Source organism: Triturus cristatus, chromosome 3_1, assembly GCF_964204655.1.
Source record: "Triturus cristatus chromosome 3_1, aTriCri1.1, whole genome shotgun sequence".
In the NCBI taxonomy this organism is placed as follows: domain Eukaryota; kingdom Metazoa; phylum Chordata; class Amphibia; order Caudata; family Salamandridae; genus Triturus; species Triturus cristatus.
In genome coordinates this window covers 356,832,847-356,850,467 of record NC_140583.1, presented here as the reverse complement: position 1 = coordinate 356,850,467, position 17,621 = coordinate 356,832,847, and the positions used below count along the sequence as shown (strand labels likewise).

The following is a 17,621-nucleotide window of genomic DNA, read 5'->3' as shown; positions in this document are numbered from 1 at the left end:
TACCAATGTTTAGAATGATAGCCTGTGTTTACTGTTGCACCACACAACAATCAATACATTAGGAGCTCACCCGGTATTAGAAATTACTACTCCTAATTATTTGTTGACCTGTATTACGAAATATGTTCTTCATATGCATGTGACTGCATCAGAAAGTAAACCAGCAGCATTTGTATACAGTGTTGTGACACATTTTCCCTTCTGTTTGCTTAGTCGTGCAATGGGAGCATGGTGTGGAGGAACAAAGGGAGTGCAGCATATTTATTAGCAAATTTTCTGATATTCAACACAGAGAGAGAAATGAGTTAGGTCATTTTCAACATTAAGAAACAGTGGGGGAGTAAGTGTGAAAAGTGAAAGAAGGTATACGTAGCGGAAGGCCCGGTATTGTGTTAGTGTCTAACTAAACTGCAAAGTGTCCATCTCAAACTTTCTTAAATCCCTGAGGATCACACTTGACAGTCACTCAAGCATGGAAGAGCATATTAATGTCTCTATGGAAAGCGCCTTCTACACCTAAAGACTGTGGTGCAAGCCCTCGCCCTCCCCAAACTGGACTATAACGCTATGATTACGGGCGCGCCAAAAACATACTTAGCCCCTTTGAAAGTAGCACTCAATTCAGCGTCCACGCTTCTTTTGGGGGAAAGGCGCTATGACCACATTACTCCCACTCTCGAGCAGCTCAACTGGCTTCCAGTCGAGGCAAGAGCTATGCTCCAAACTGCATGCGTAACTTCCAAAGCTTTCTACTCAGATAAACAAATCTACCACTCCAATAAATTATCAAAAGCCAGGCAAAAGAGACCTTTACGAAGCTCAAACAGTCTACTCCTTATTCCACCAAAATTTAAGAAAGACAAACCTCGCACCCGCGCCTTCTCCGGGAATGCTCACAGAAGCTGGAACGCACTACCCCAAGGCTTATTGAACAATCAATCTTTCCCCCATTTCAAGAAGAAACTGAAATGCCTTCTCCTCAACAAATACTTGGATATCCCCGCTCTACTAGCATCCAACTGGCTTGTGCTGCCACCCACATACCTTAATTAAACCTCTGCATCAATACCTTGGGGAAAACTGTGCATCCACTCCCCCACCTCCATAAGGCCACTCCCTAGCTACCCTGAACTATATCACCCATCCATTTTACTGTACGTCGTAACTTTCTGTTTTAATATGGTTACTATGCATTTCTACTTATCCCTCTTCTAATCTACGCAACTGCTACTTTGTACTGTAAAACAATACCTATACGTATGCTATAACTACCTCAAAACTGTATCGGCAAAGTATCCGAATGTTTTTCCTATATTTTGTTTACTTACTACGACTTTGTTCTTATTCCGACCCCAAATGTAACGCGCATAATTACTATTATACAAACTATGTAAAGCGCTCGGATGCCCTCAAGTCAAGTTTGCGCTCTACAAAACTCAATAAATAAAATAAATAAATAAAATCCTGCGCTTAGCAGTCCTTCATACAGCCACTGCTGTGAAGGAACAGCCTGCCTTTAAACTTGATTCCCCTACCATGAGGTGCTTTTCATTAAACGTTTTTCCTTTTCAGTGTTATTTAACACTGTTCTTATACGTAGTTTTTTAGTTCTGATGTACATGTTGTTCCTTGTTCCTGTGACCGCATGTTAATAACTCCATTTTGACTTCTTTCCTTAGAGTGAAGGTTATAGTGAGAGTGTTTGGAAGAAGAGATGCATCAGAGAGCCTTGAGATTAAAAGATGCGGCACTGGCACAGAACACTTTATTAAGCATTTGGCTAAGTGTTGTGTCTGCCACAGAAGCCAAGACTATCAGTATTATTGAAGGTCTCTTCGTACATCACTTCACTATAAATGCAGTGGCTCGAAAATGAGGTCATAGTCGGAGCAGTGCGTTTTTGTAAAGAGCTTGAAACCCTGTGTCAGGAAATGAGCCAGAGGAAAAGGGCTGCTTGGCAAGTGTCCAAGGGGGGAACAAGGGCATTATGTGAAGAGATGGGGAAAGTAAAGTGCGTTGAGTCCATACAGATTGTCTTTTGAAGTTACAATTTTCAGTGGTGATGAATACAAAGGGGAGGAAGCGGTTTGGGAATGGTGGGTCGCCGGGGTTATTGTGTGGTGTGCATTAGTAAGTTTAATTTTTAGGGAGTGAAAAATTTGTTGGGAGCTTACCAGTTCGTTCCTCTGTTTACGGGGGGCTTTCAGGTGTAGCATGTCATTGCTCCTCAACTGTGGTGTTGGCACAAGTGTTCTGGGAAGGCTGTCTCAAGTCCACACTGAAGATGCCTGCAACTAGCAGCCCCCAGCTGCAAGAGTCTGTAGGCAGCCATTGTGTTTGGGTTACACAAGATCCTAGTCTTGTTCTTGGATTCTTTTTGCTCCTGGCAGCGAGGCAGGTGAACAAGCTAGCAATATCTACCAGTTGGGGGATCTTGGATAGTGTGTTCTTGAGAGTGGCTCAGAGGATAGTCTCTTGGGAGAATTTCATTAGATTCACTTGTGTGCTAACTACTTCCTTCCGTTCCCAACAGGAAGTAACCTAACCTCACTGCTCCGTTATTTCAGTTTCCATTGAAGCATGGCCAGTATACAATTTGCTAACGCTGACCACTGACATAGCTTTCCATGCCAATACCGGTGCACCTGAAGATTGTGATTGTCTGCGACAGTTTCTGCAACATATACGTTGAACTGGGCTCATATGCCCTCAAAGTTATTGAAGCGGTCAAAAATGAGGCAGCACTTTTAAAACTATGCAGAAAATTTCCCTTTACGGAAGGGATCTATAACTTGTGCAGAGTACCACAGTGAGACTCCATTGACTTCAAATGTCATAGTAGGTGGAGAGCTATTTCTCATACATTGTAAAATAAAAGTTCATGAATTGCTCCTCAACATTGCTTTGCTTACCAAGTGGCAAGCACTCTAACATGGAATATGTTGCAGTGCCAAAGTCACTAAAAGTGTCGCCCAGCCTTCTCTCAAGGAGATGTTTCACTTTTACACCAATTATGCTGAACACTTGGTAGACAAGGATGTTTTCAAACTCTAGTTTTTTTCATTCTGTCCACCACAGCAGTCATGCTTTCCTAGAAAAACCTAGGAATGCAGTAGTGTACTTTTTTTCAAATCACTATCAATATGTGACCAAAGATCCTCACATTTCTTGCCTTTGGCATCATCACTCAGCAACAGTTCTGTAAACGGTTGCCACATGGATAATATAGCATTCATGGACTCTGAGACTGAGAACCACCAGCTAAGTGACACAGTTGGGATGACTCTTTCGTTGATGCCACACACAGCGCAAAATCAGAAATATTTGCGTTTGTTTTCATGCATTACAAAACAGTGCACCAGAATGGACTAAAAAGTCAATAGCATTCTTCATTAACTCTGAAGATTGTAAAGATGCTTTCAGCATACCATCTAACAAGTGGCAAGGATCTCTTACAGGGAAGCACTTTAGCTCAGGTATTGATTTTGACAGGTCATCACACAACTTTTTCATACATGTAGCTGAATCACTGCAAATACAAACAAATCACTTTTTGCAGCAACATTCGAAGTGAAGCTGTGTTCCATATTTTCCAAAATTCTGTTGTCATGTTTTCACCAGTATCTCAGATGCTTTGTGACTGTACTCTTTTCACATATACCTGTCACTATACCTTGCATTGAATGTAAAGCCTGGGATGTTTGGCAATCCACCTACTATCAATACTGACTCACTAGAAAAGGGGACTGATGTGGGTAAATGTGATGGTACATATTGGGAAAGATTCTTAGGAAACCTATATTTTTCCTATCAGTGAAAGACTCAAAGCCAAAAAATCAAATATGATTTTGATATTTTCTGATTCTCTACAGTTTAGAAAATAAATAAACACTTAAAACATGCTTTTAACCTCTGTATCCTTAGACCAAAGACCACAAAAAGGAAAAAAAGTAACAATATTTTAGTGACATCCCTAAACAACAAAACTCAAGCAGAATGTTAGCCCAGTCTTTCTTACTGCTAGCTTATATAAAAAACTTACATTGTATTGACCCCTTCAGGAAGAAATACAAATGACTCTTTTACTCTCCTTTTCCTTTCTTTGAATGGCAACTAGTTTGTGGTTTTTCAGTGTTTTTTCATTGTTTATATGTTTGCACTGGTGAGAGCTATGTCCCTTCCGGTGGGGTTTTATCAGTTATTCTAGATTTAAACCTAAAACCGGACAGCCTAAGAATGGGCAAAGAGAAAGACTATCTAAGTAAGCTAAACATGGGGGAATAAATGGGAGCTAAGACTGTGCTTCCTCCTCAAAATTGACTTCTGTTCTCTTCTTTGCTGCTCTGCTGCTGATCTCTGGGCATGCTTAAATCGAGACCTACCTTACTTTGTGACATTTTTAGGTTGAATTTAACAGGTCTGTCAGAATTGTCATCTAGGAACTAGCCATGCGTTCCTAGTTCCACAGCCCCTAGGAGGCATGTTGACAGATTGCAAGTATTCTTGAACATTTGCCTTAGAACTTAAATTTTCTTCATCCAGAGTGAAGCAATAATCTTGGCCCAGCTAAAACAGTAGTAGCGATAGTATAAGAAACTTAGAGCACCCTAAACCATGGCGGGCTGACAGCGCTGATGGTGCAAAGAGGCAGCAGAATAGTAGGGCACAGACAGAAGGCTGAGGTAGGTATATAAATTAGAGAACAGCTCCTTAAGAGAAGTAGACCGAGAAAGTATGAAAGGTGGATTGAGAAAGAAGACCAGATGAACCATTTAAAATTCAAGGTGAGCAAGGATAGAGAAGGTTAGGAAGTGTACTTAAAGTATGACAGGGAGACATTCAAGTTTTCCCCTGACACAACAGGTTTTTCCTGTAACTATATCCTCAATGATGGTACAGTACAGTTCATTTTGACTGTTGAGATGCCTCAGCTGAAGTGGAAGGAAGGGAGTCTCCTGTGTTCAGGGTCGTACAGACCTTTTATTTCACCTGGCATTTCTCTGGTGAGCTGGAAGTCTTGGAAGCAGGTTTTGGAATCTCAGGGCCGCTGCTGATGCCTTAGTACATTCCCATGCATTCTAATACAAGCTGGGACCTCACAGCACCTAAAATACACGTCATTATTTCACACTGCACCAACCAGGATTCAATTATGTGGTTCTCAGGTTACACACACCGCCATCTGCAGTGATCACATTAACACATAGAGGTTTCTTAACGTAAAATAGTTAATTTCCCACGTAATGGCTTAGTTTTCATTTATAGCGAGCATTGTTTTATATACAGTTACCTAAAGGTGATTGGGAAACAAAATAGTTATAAAATATTTTTTCTTTTTTAGCCATGCCTCTGTCCCTGCCCCCACGTCCACTGACCCAGTTACAATTGGACTCAGGATCAGAGTTTCCAATTTTGTTTTATGCACTTCGACCGCTGAATCAAAGGGATAGAGCTAATGTTTGGTGTATGATAAAGGGTTCCTTGTTAAGCCAATTCATATTCAAGAAATAAAGGTTATCTCTGCTGTGGCAAACTTGAAAAGGTTTGCATTACCAAAACTCAGTGTGTTCTTGAGTCCTGGCACAGGCACTTTCTGCTTAGCAGGACAAAATACAGTCTACGCTCAATGTGAAATACTGAAGGCTGCAATCAGCAGAACTAGTTTCAAGTCATTGTAAGTCTCGACATGGGGCAGGTAAGGTGGGCGTTCTTGCTATTTCCTCATTTATTGGGAGAATAGCGGCATGGCCTATTGACATGACACTGTTTTTCCTCAAAATCTGAGTGACTACTTCCTGAAGTAATTCTGCCATCCCAATCCATTGGGAGTGGCGCCACCTAGCCTTACAAATCAGATATTACTCCCTACATCTCCTTTTTAATATGGTCTTCCCCAAGATTTGTTTAAGAAAATATTCCAGTTCATTTTAGACACCTTGTTACTTTATTTAGAAGCTTAGGTAGCGCAGTTGAGACTGACATGCATGCGGACTGTTACCATCTAAACAAAACTGTCTGAGCAGCCTCTGACCGCCGCCTAGCTCCTCTAGCCTGCTACCTTGCTCATAGCCCTCGGTCACCGGTACTATCCTATTGTCTGCCAGGCTAGGCGCACTGGTTTTGGTGTGTTGCATTTTTCCCCTCTGTTCACTGTATTGTTAATTCTGTACTGTTAACTCTAATTTACCTGGTTACTTTTTCTGTATGCTGGCTGCTGGTGCCTTTTCTTCTTTTACTGGCCCAGTTGCCCAGTGCCTGCTTCCGCCTTTGTGCCACCGTTTTTCACTCCCGCCTCCCTGCCATCCCCTCCAATCTCCCAGGACTACTTATGGAGGCCGCTGTGCTGGCGTGCCAAAGACAAGCCTGTCTGTTCCCGTCCGCGCCTGGACCGCACCCAGTGCCAGGATCCCTTGCCCTTTGCACTCCATCAGATACTCTGCCAAAGATCTCCATGCCTTGGCCCCGGATCCAACAGCAATTGTTCTCTCTTTCCCCCTGCTTCACAGCGGGATCATTCACCTGCATCTGCTGCTAGTTCACCTCCACCCTATGGCCAGCTGACACTGCCATCGTAATTACCAGTTCCTTGTCATCCCCGCTTCCTGTGACCTCCCTGGAACAACTCAGCTGTCTCCTGATCAACGCCAGATCACTCTGCAAATATGCATCCGAAGTTTGGGACACTATCTCCACCCTCGCCCCTGACATAACCTTTACAGAGACCTTGCCCATCCCTGCATCCCCCCCAGACATCACAACCGTAACAACCATCAGCTACCAGATGAAGCACTGACTGCACCAGCAGACAGAGGTGGCATTGCCCTCACCCACACAAAGAATCAATCATCTGCACCACCACCGATGAAGATACCACGCCGATAATGGAACTCATGAACTTCCAACTCCGACAACAAAACCACCATCGAAGGCACCCTCGCTTGCAGTCCCCCAGGACAACGAGCCGGCCTCCGTGACGCCATCACAGAATTAATCACCCAGCTCGCCATAGATTCCGAACACCACGTCCTCCTAGGAGACCTCAACTCCCACCTGGGCAGCACCACCACCACTAACTCCACCGACCCCCTAGAGTGAATGGGCAACATCGGCCTCAAACAGCTGGTCACTGACCCCACGCACAAAGCAGGACACATGCTGGACCCTATCTTCATGTCCAGCAACAGAGTTTAGAAACAGCCACTCCTCAGAACTCACCTGGTGTGACTACGCCATCATACACTTCACCATCGCCTGACCCCTCCGCAACACACCCAACCGCCACAGTACCCCCTTCCGCAGCTGGACCGAGGTCTCCCAGCAAAAATGGACAACATCCTCAACCAGCCCAATGTCATCACCAACGTGAACCAAGCAGAAGAGAATTTTAACGACTGGATCACCAATGCAGCTGATCAAGTCGCTTTCGCAAAACCAGCCAAAACGCAAAGATCCACCAAACGAGCCAGTTGGTACACCCCAGAACAGAGCTTGTAGAAATGCAGATGCAAACACCTCGAAAAAAGATGGCGCTAGCTCAAAGCTGCGCAAAAGGAGGTCCTGACGCACTGCATCAAGGCCCGCGTCAACCAGACCTAGGCACTCTTCACCATCATCATAGTTACAGCTGCCTGTCAGTTTATCATAGAGTTCACCTGCCCATCAGTGATGGAAAATGCGATTTTCCCCCTCACAGAAGCTCTGCGACTCCCTCTTTCACAACAAGATAACCAACATTTACAGTAGCATTGATCCCCAACCCACTGACATTGTCAGCACTCGATCTCCCATGGTTACGGCCTCCAACCACCAGCTCACCGCATGGGAACAACTCAGCTTACAGGACACAACTATTCTAATGAATTCCATCCACTTTTGATTACCCACCAACCCATCTCCCCCTGACTTTAACCTCGGAAGAGACCAGAGCAGCCATTGGCTCACCACCATCCTCAATGCCTCAATCGCCACTGCCACCTTTCCCGATGCCTGGAAAAATGCAGCGGTCATACCCCTCCTCAAGAAACACTCGGCAGACCCCAACGAGCTCCAGAACTACCACCCTAACGAGCTGCTCCTGTTTCCCACCAGCATCCTGGAGAAGGACATCAACCTTCAACTCGCCAAACACCTGGATAGAAACAACCTGCTGGACCCCTCCCAATCAGGGTTCAGAGCCATTCACAGCACAGAAACTGCCCTGATCACCGCAACAGATGACATCTGCACCCTCTTTGACAGAGGAGAATGAGCCGCCCTGATCCTACTCAATCTCTCCACAGCTTTCGATACTGTCTCCCACCATACACTCATCGATCGACTGCGCCAGATCGTAATCGGAGAAAACGCGCTCACATGGATGGCATATTTTCTCAAGGGGTGCACCCAGAGAATTCATCTCTTCCCTCCCACCGCCCCCCCTTGCACCACCAACCCAAGCAGATTCCCTGCGGCACCCCTCAAGGCCCATTTCTCAGCCCAATCCTCTTTAACATCTACATGATACCATTCGCAGAGCTCGTCAGAACCCACAACATCAGCATCATGACCTACGCTGATGACACCCAACTTGTCCTCTCTCTCTCAGCGGACCTCACAAGAACAAAGACCAATTTCCATAACTGTATGAAGAATGTCTCAGATTGGATAAAGAGCAACTGTCTGAAGCTCAAAAGGGACAACACCAAAGTACTGATCTTTGGCAGACTCACCTACCTCTGGAATGACTCGTGGTGGCCATCAGAACTTGGACCTACCCCCACTCTGACACAGGCCCTCATCACCAGCCAGCTGGACTACGGCAACGCTCTCTATGCAGACACCACCACCAAACTCATGAGACTGCTGACACGGTCCGGAACTCAGCAGCCAGGCTGATCATTAACCTACCCAAGAGAACCCATATCACCCAGCACCTGAAAGACCTCCACTGGCTCTACATCTCAGAAAAGATGCCAGTTTAAGCTTCTGACTAACCTACAAAGTCCTGCACGACCAAGGTCCCTGCTACAAGAATCACCGCCTGAATTTTCACCTACTGACCAGGAACCTCCCATCTGCTCACCTCACCCTTACACAGATACCATGTATCTGCTGCTGCCGCACCGAAAAGATCTCCTTCTCCCTCCTCGCTACCAAGTCCTGAAACACCCTTCCCTTTTTCCGCACATCAGTCACTGACAAAATTCAGGGAGGCACTCAAGACCTGGCTCTTGGACGAATACCCACAACACAGTGCCTGGATAAACTAGAGGTGATAATGTGTGCTTTATAAGTACTACTTGATTGATTGATTGACATCTGAATGCAACAGAAAGAGAAAGGATAGTAGAAAAGAAGGCAAACTGATAATGGAACAATTAAGTCTAAAAAGTATTGTCCTTAAGTCTGAAAACCAGAGACCCTAGGCAGAAGATTGAATCAGGAAGTTGAGGGAACTAGAGTCAAATTAGTTGTTGACTCCAGAATAGTGTGAACAAGGGAGTCCTGAATTGTTTCCTAATTGCCAGGAATATAGTTAGTTTTTTCAGGGTGTCTGAAAGAGAAGCATCTTTTGATCCATATTCAGGTGGGCAGTTAATTCCAGGGGACGTGTCCTTGTACCGTTTTCCTTATATTGTCCTCATTGTTGGAGTATCTGGAACCTACTTGAAGACCATGGTATTTTTACATAAGATTTTATTGCAAAATTCAAAACAATAATGGTAAACACAATTTAAACTGACATGCCAGTGGGAACCTGAATAAAGTGCCAAGTCCCTTCCACAGTTACTCTCCTGTTAACCCTCTTACTTATTGAAGACTTGACCTTCAGCAAACATTTTAGGGTGTTTCCGCCACTTATGGTGTAATTGTCTAACTGCTAATCCTGAAATGCATTCATCTTTCCTTTTCAGTTCTCTGCACCCTACCTGAGGTGTATTTTGTAGCTTGCCTATCTGTTTTTTACCCATCAATGATTCTCCTACAGTTTGTCCTTGTTGCTACTAGGAGTATCATACACCTCCATGAAGTCCATGCCTTTGTTCTTTCACATTGTTGAATTAGTTGTTAGAACGCTTGAGTTGCTCATGTTTTTTGAGCTTGTGGATTTAGCACCTAAGATCTACTTGGAATCTGTGAGCACACTGCCTTCAATTGGAGTAGAAAGCAGCAGACTACACAATTGCATTTCGATCACAGCAGAATCACTCAGACTTTCAAAATTTCATAATCTGACAGTAGTAAAAGCAGGATGAGTGCTTGTAGGAGGTATGAAAACTGAAACAAAGAAAGAAAATACATAAAGTAAAAAAGACATTGCGTATATAATGTCCTGGAAAGCCTTTGGACTAGGACATTTATACTAATACGGATAGAGAAGATAATTGTTGTCATAAGATGTGCTGGAGTGTGGCACTTTTTTTAACCCAAGCTCTTAGGTGATATCGCACGACATGAGTGATGTAAAGGCGTGGTCATATATCCAGAAGCATGATGTGTCCATGCTTGATGAAGCAAATTTTTGGGAATCAGCTACTGTATTGTATCCTGAAAGCTTTTTTCCAGATAAATGTCCAGCTGTGATCCAGTGTGGATCTGAGCATGCAGAGAAAACATTTTATTTGCTCAGTATGGTTCCTTGTTGCAGTAATACTCTAATTGTGTTTCGGCTGTGCTTACATGCTATGAACACTTAATCTGGCTGTTGCATTCTTTTTTTTCTGTGCTGTAGCCTATGATCTCCTAATCATACCTGCTATTATTGTTCTCCCAAATAACTTCTCAGGCTTCTCAAGTACAACTTAAATGTACTTATTTGCTTTCTGTGTTCCATTCTTCAGGGTCCCCAGATAAGCTGACTTTGCTTGTTCAACAAAAACTTCTAAATACACTGTTTATCAATGTGGTAAATGAGAAGTGTTCATCTGCAGAAGGCTTGCAGACTTAAAATGTTTGTTTCTGATTTTGGAACAAATGTAAAAATCTACTTCAATCTAGTTTAGCAGTGGCCTACTCGTGAACTAATGGAATTCACTGGTCTTGCCATGAGCGTTGTTCCGGATTGCCAATGATTCCCCAATTTATAATTTCCTGACACTTAAAATATGGTCTGCATCAACCATATCTCATAAAGAGAACAGTGCTTTTTCCCAAGATCACAAAGTACGTAAAATGGTCTTACATGGCCATGGCCTCATTAGTGCTCTCACATCTTGCTTATACGATGGCCCCAACTTGATTGGCATCTGTTTGGAAAACAGAATCAACGCTTGCAAAAATTTTCATCACTCAGGGTAGCACCAACCCAACATTTTATTTGCCCACCATGCCACCTCAGATTATATCTAGCTATATGCAAATCAGCCTTGGTCAGTAGCAGCAGCCTCGTCCCAACTGCTGACCCCGGTCCTCTCTGAATTGGTATACTAGCAACTAAAGACTGACTTTGGCCTATTTGGTCCTCGCCAGTCGGGTGCAGCTTGGTTCCAGTGGTACAATGAGTACAGACCCACGTCTGGACATACCCTTGGTCATTGCAGGAAGTATACCAGACAAACAAAATGTGATGGAAGGAAAGCTTGCCAATAGTCTAAACACTGGCATTCGCTTGGTGTGACATTGCAACACATAGTTATTTGCTCACCGTGCCACCGCAGATTAGAACCAGCCTTTTGCTAGTCAGCCTTGGTCCTGCTCTATTAGCAACAGTCCAGCTCAAACTGCCAAGACATGTACTCTCTGAACTGGAACACAAGCCACCCAGGACCTGTGCTGGCCTATTCTTCAGTTGGTTACAGTGGCATAGTGAGGACAGGGTCTATGTCTAGACATACCCTGGCCACTTGGGGCATTACATGTAAATAGTCTAGCTACTGGTAGTGGCTCAAGGCTTTTTTGCCCATCATGCCACCTACGATTAGACCTAGCCCTATGATAATCAGCCTTACTCCTGCTCTAATAGCAACAGTCCAGTCTGAACTGCCAAGTCAGGTCCTTTCTGAACTGGCAGTAGCAGGATGAAGAGACAAGAAAATGTTGTGGGCAATGGTTGGGTCACAGCAGCCCATCCTGCTCTGAAAGCAGCTCCCTATTAATGCAGCCACCAGGAAAATGCCAGGGTGGAAAAATGCCATTCCGCCTCTAAAGGTAACCTATAGGTCAAAAGTGTGTATCCTTGTAAGGGCCACCTCAACCTTCCATCCTTTAAATGTTGGTCAATTGGCAAAAAATTAATTGGGCAATAGTAACACCTCTTATTTACAGCACAAAATGTGTGGTAACATAGTATAGCAAAACATGTTATTGTTACTATTAATGCGGCCTACAATTTTTTTCTCCCGTTTTTGCCCTTCAGCATTCAACAAGTCTGTGTAGGCTTGAAATACAAGAAAGTGGAGCTGCATTGATTCTGTTACTTTTGCAATCTAGGCAATATTTTTTGCACTACAAATTCTGTGCTCTCTAGTTTTTAACCTTGTAAATATTTTGCATTTTTGCACATTTTTTAAAAGTTTCATTTTAGATTGGAGCTTTTATGATAATTGTTACAAGGTTTCCAATAACTACCAAATGTTCTGCATACTAGAGTTCTTTTATAGAAGTAGAAAGTATCTGTTTGTTTCCATATCCCTTTCTATTGAAGTACTGCACGTAACATCCAAGCAGCCTATAGGAAGCGAGTTGGGGGAGGCGGGAGAATGAGTGGTTTAAACAACAAAAATATGGCGGCACAGTGGTGGTAAATAATGGGTACAGTAATACGGGACGTGAAGGGTGTGGGCTGCAAAGGATAGTGTGACGTTTACGTTAGTTTTGTTTGCTCTACAGATTACTGCCAGGTATTCACAATATTCTGCATGAACCCATCAACTTTTTAACGTGAAGCTTTATGGCTAAAAATTACAAACAAGACATGTTTCAGCAGCAGTTATTTTACACTGAAATGATAGAAGTCTGCAGAACAAAACTTACTTGTTGTGACTTACTTCTTTTAAACAGAACAGCAGTGCCCTGGCCAGTAAGATGAGTCTCGCTGGGCAGATGAGAGCCAGTGCAGAGACCCAAGCAAATGGACTGGCGGAGAAGAATGAACAGCTGAAGAGGCGCATTAAAGAGCTAGAAGCCAAAATAGTGGAGCTCAATCAACAGATCGAGGACATGGCCGAAGAAGAAGAAAAATTGAAAGATAAATTAAAAAGATCTGAGGTATGGTTACCTTTGAGTTGCTCAGTGGTTGCACTATTAACAAAACAAGATTTTGTTACCGAAATAGGTATTGGACACATTTCCTATTTTCTCCATAGTATTCCAAAAGCAGAAATGTGCATATAGTTTGTGTTTTTTGCTGCAAAACAGATGGGCACTTAGGTATTTAGGTGTTTTCTATATCCCTCGTTGTCTTGTCATAACTTTTGAGCACACTTGTACAGATAGCTGTATATGGTATGCAATACACAGCTGCCAGTGGGTAGCTCGACTCGTTTGAGGGTAGATAGATGCTCTGTTTGCAGTCCCAAATGACCTTGCATCTGGAGTACTGCCACCGAATTCCCTCCGCTTCAGCAGGGTCGCAAGTGGAGCGGAGGCAAGATGGGCTCAAACCGTGGGCCATCTCACGTGGAACTTAGGACTCATGTATGCCTTTCCTATGATACTACACCTGCCCTGAGTTCTCAAGAAGATTAGAAATGACTGGGCTCAAGTCATACTGATGACTCTGGATTGGGCATGAAGAGTTTGGTATCCAGAACTCCTAAGATTATCTGTCCTCCAACCAAGCTGCTCCTCTGGGAGGACCTGTTTTTGCAGCAACAGGGCAGGGCTGTGGACTAGAGCCTTCACAATCTCTATCTTCATGCTTGGAGTTTGTGCGTCAACAGTTGAACATCTTTGACCTTTCTCCAGAGGTACTGAATGCCATCTTGGCAGCCAAGTGTCCCTAGATGAAAACTGTATATGTCTGTCGTTTGGAGAAATTTGCAATTTGGTGTGGCACACGCCAGATTGATCCCCTCCAGGCCACATTATCTGATGTTCTCTTGTTTGTTTTATCTCTTGCCCATCAAGATTTTGCTATGGGCACAGTTAAAGGTTATCGTACTGCCCTTTCTGCCTTCTTACAGTTGCTAGATCAGCCCTCTTTGTTTAGGTCACCTGTTGTGATGCAATTTTCCTCCTTCTCCTTTTGTGATGCCCCAATGGAACTTAACCTGGTCCTTTCTTGCTTTATATGCACTACATTCAAACTGGTTCTTAGCTGTCCCTTACAGCTACTTGGTATCAAGAGTGTGTTCCTTATTGCCGTCACCTCGGTATTGCATCTCGGTGAGCTTCAGACTCCTTGTGTTAACTCGCCCTGTATCGCCTTCTTCCCTCACAAACTGGTTCTGCTGACTTGGGCGTCTATTCTGCTAAAAGTTGTGACTCTATTCCACGTTGGTCAAACTGTAACCCTGCTGATGTTCTATGGTCTGCCTCACCCTTCTAAGGAGGAGGAGAGGCTGCTTTGTTTGAACTACAAGAGAACGCTGAGCTTTCTACATGGATTGTACCAAACTACACAGGGTGGGTGATCACATCAGGATCTGGTGTGAAAAAGGCAAAACGGTGCGGAAGAGAAACCTCTCCTGCTGGGTTGTGCTCTCCTCTGAGATCTGCTACGATTTGCTAAAAAGCCACCTCCGAAAGGACTGCAGGTTCATTCTAAGAGGGCTGAAGCTTCTACCACTGAGCTAGCATGTGACCCAATGTCCCACACATTTTCCAGGCAGCTTTTTGGGAGTCCCTCTGTACATTCTCTAAGCACTTTAGTCTGGTCAGCCAGGTTCGCTGGGGAGGGACTCTTTACCCACTCAGTCCTGCAGGACTTTCTGGTTGGAGTCCAATCACAGACCTATCTCCAATAGTTGCTGATTTGGTATCTATTCAAAAGGTGAGGAATCTGCTGCTAAAGGTCTCAGAAGAACAGGCTACTTACCTAACTAACACTCATTCTATGAGAGACTTTCGCTGCAGATTCCTCATCAGCCCTCCAACCCTCCCTGTTCTGTGATTGGACTCTGCCCTTTAATAATATCGAGGAATCTGCATACTGATCATGACGACTACGCTCTTGGTGCTCTGTGTCTAGGGGTGTGGACAGCATCAATAGCAACTGAAGTCAGAACGCAGGATGGCTCCTATATGGGTCTCCTTCGTTCTTTCTGTAGCAGACAGCTGTCAGTGCTGAGCCGCACGCGGCCACCTGACTGTGCGCCAAGGTACTACTGAAGTTTCCTAATTCAGTCTGCCGCCAGGGGAATATTCAAAAGTTAAGGAATTGCCAGCTAGATAGAGTCTCTACTTGAAAGACCATTACCAAAGATAAGTAATTTGTTCTTTACGCCCCACTAAGTCATGGCCTTGCCTGGAACGCCTCAACCTCTGACAATTTTCATGTAACCAAGCAGTCAACCTAGAGACCGTTTATTTCATCTGCAGGACTGGACTGGGGACCAAAAGATGCCCTGGAAATTTGTTTCAAACCTGCCCTATTCCTTGTAGGAGTAGGGAAGCTGGAGAAAGCTGCAGAGGTGCCAGCAGCACGCCCGACCTAAAATCCTGTAGCAATCTGGCAATACAGCAGCCAGAATTACAAAACCACAAAGCTCAGCTCAGAATTGATCACATCATCCCTGCCTTCCTAACTTTGTTGTGACTTCCATTAAAAGCTAGGAAAGATCACTACACACAAAAGGCTCCATTCTTTGGAAGATATTTCCTTTACTCCTCTGTAGGGAACCAAACTTAACAAAACGTTCCTACAACCCACCTGTTCTGCTCCACCTATGGTCTGTAACTGTGATCTCCAGGTGCCTTTCATCCAGGTGGCAACCGCCTTCATCCTTCTGTGAAAAGTTGATTCTGGCGGATGTGGGTTTGTTGATGAGGGACAGGATCAGCTGGTTGTCATCGGCGTATGTGCCTATGTTGATTCCGTGGCTTCTGACGATGGCTGCGAGGGTGTCTATGTAGACTCTGAAGAGGCTGCTGCTCAGGGAGGAGCCTTGGGGCACTCTGCAGCTGATTTCTATAGGTTCTGAGAGGAACGGAGTAAGTCTGAGTTGCTATGTTCGCCCGGTAACGAAGGAGTGGATCCCCAGTCCTAATGCTTAGCATCTACCAAGGCCTTGGATGTAGCCCTAGCCACATGAGTGCTTTATATCAGCTATACATAAAATCAAAAGAAAGAATGATTATTTAATTTTTTAGATGTGATACATTAAATGCTTTCAAAAAGTGTCACTTGAGTGATCTGGTATTTTGAGGATCCCTTGGCCTTTATTTGCAAGCAGGCCTACTTCTTCTGTTCATGGCCATTTACTTAATTATCCTGTTCTATAATTTTCTGTAAATATATTTATCCAATATAAAGTATTGTTTTGTATTTCAACCATTGATGCTTCAACTAACTCATTTTAAAATATTTGTCAAAACAATAGGGTTTTCTTTTAGGACTTTGTATGAAACCATTATATATTGCACAGATGTACTTTGTGGGTCATATTTTGCATATGAACTGCTGGTGTTTATGCCTTCAACATATTTCATAGAACATTTAGAAATTCCTGCTACGACTGAATGCTGGCATATTACTTTGTATTTTCATCATTCATACTCTTAGAGCAGAAATTCAAATTATTGATAGTTGTCACCACTAGGGAGTATTGAAACACCAGCTGGCACGAGTGCTTAGAGTGGAACTCCAGAGATGTTTCTACTGTCTGTGGTATTTTAAGACATTCACTTGCGTGTGAGAAATAGCAACTATTATCTATAAATTATATATGATTGTACTAGTTATTATTTCTCATGCTGGTTTCATTGTCTTTTCAAATATTGTATATAACCTTTTTACTGAATGCATTTCTAGAAAAGATAAACTCCTATTTTTAATTCTGTAATTAGATCATCAAATAATTGCATGCGTTTGCGTCTGCTGTGAAAAATATACCAGTATATTCGTAAATGTATCCACATTTTATGGCAGAGAGAAAAATTGCAGCTCGAAAATGCTTTAGAACATGCTGGTGACCAAGAAAAGGAAGTGGCACAAACTACCCGATTATTACAAAGTCAACTGGAGGATGCACAGGTAAAAAATAGACAGTTGTGGAGTTTTTCGTGCATATTGCATGCTTGAACATTTTGTAGTATGCACACTCGTAGTTTTTTAGTTTTTACTTTGAATTCTAACATCCAAAATAACTTTTCTTAATTTTAAATTGTGGAATCCTTTAAGAAGAACTAGCAAGCCAAAACCATGTTATGTCTGGCTATATATACCCACATATCTCTCAAAAACGACACATCAACTTTTGTTTATATGTTTTTAATGCTTTTGCTGCTGCTATAGAAATACAGGAAAAGTCGGCAACATCCTAGTTACTGTCCACACCTCAGAAAAAAAGTCTTGGTAACATTTCTTTGTTTCATATTGCTCCCATTTAGGGAAATATTTGTAGAACAGCACAAGCTGCCATGCAGCCGCTTATAGGTGCTAAATTTATGTTAGTATGCCAAGTGTTCATTGCACAGACATACATTTTATGCATTTCGCATGCCTCCAAAAAAAACCCTGACAGTTGATAGCCATAAGCAGG

The 17,621-nt window shown here is 43.4% G+C and overlaps 1 protein-coding gene across 2 annotated transcripts in view; it reads left to right on the top strand.

Annotated features, from left to right (window-relative positions):
• The window catches only part of CGNL1 (cingulin like 1), a 413,622-nt gene that overhangs the window by 226,334 nt on the left and 169,667 nt on the right, over window positions 1-17,621 (top strand). For both annotated transcript variants that reach the window (XM_085644099.1, XM_085644098.1), the window contains exons 9-10: window positions 12,979-13,185; window positions 17,009-17,113. In XM_085644099.1, coding sequence (XP_085500225.1) covers window positions 12,979-13,185; window positions 17,009-17,113 — 312 coding nt within the window. The remainder of the gene's footprint in view (window positions 1-12,978; window positions 13,186-17,008; window positions 17,114-17,621) is intronic.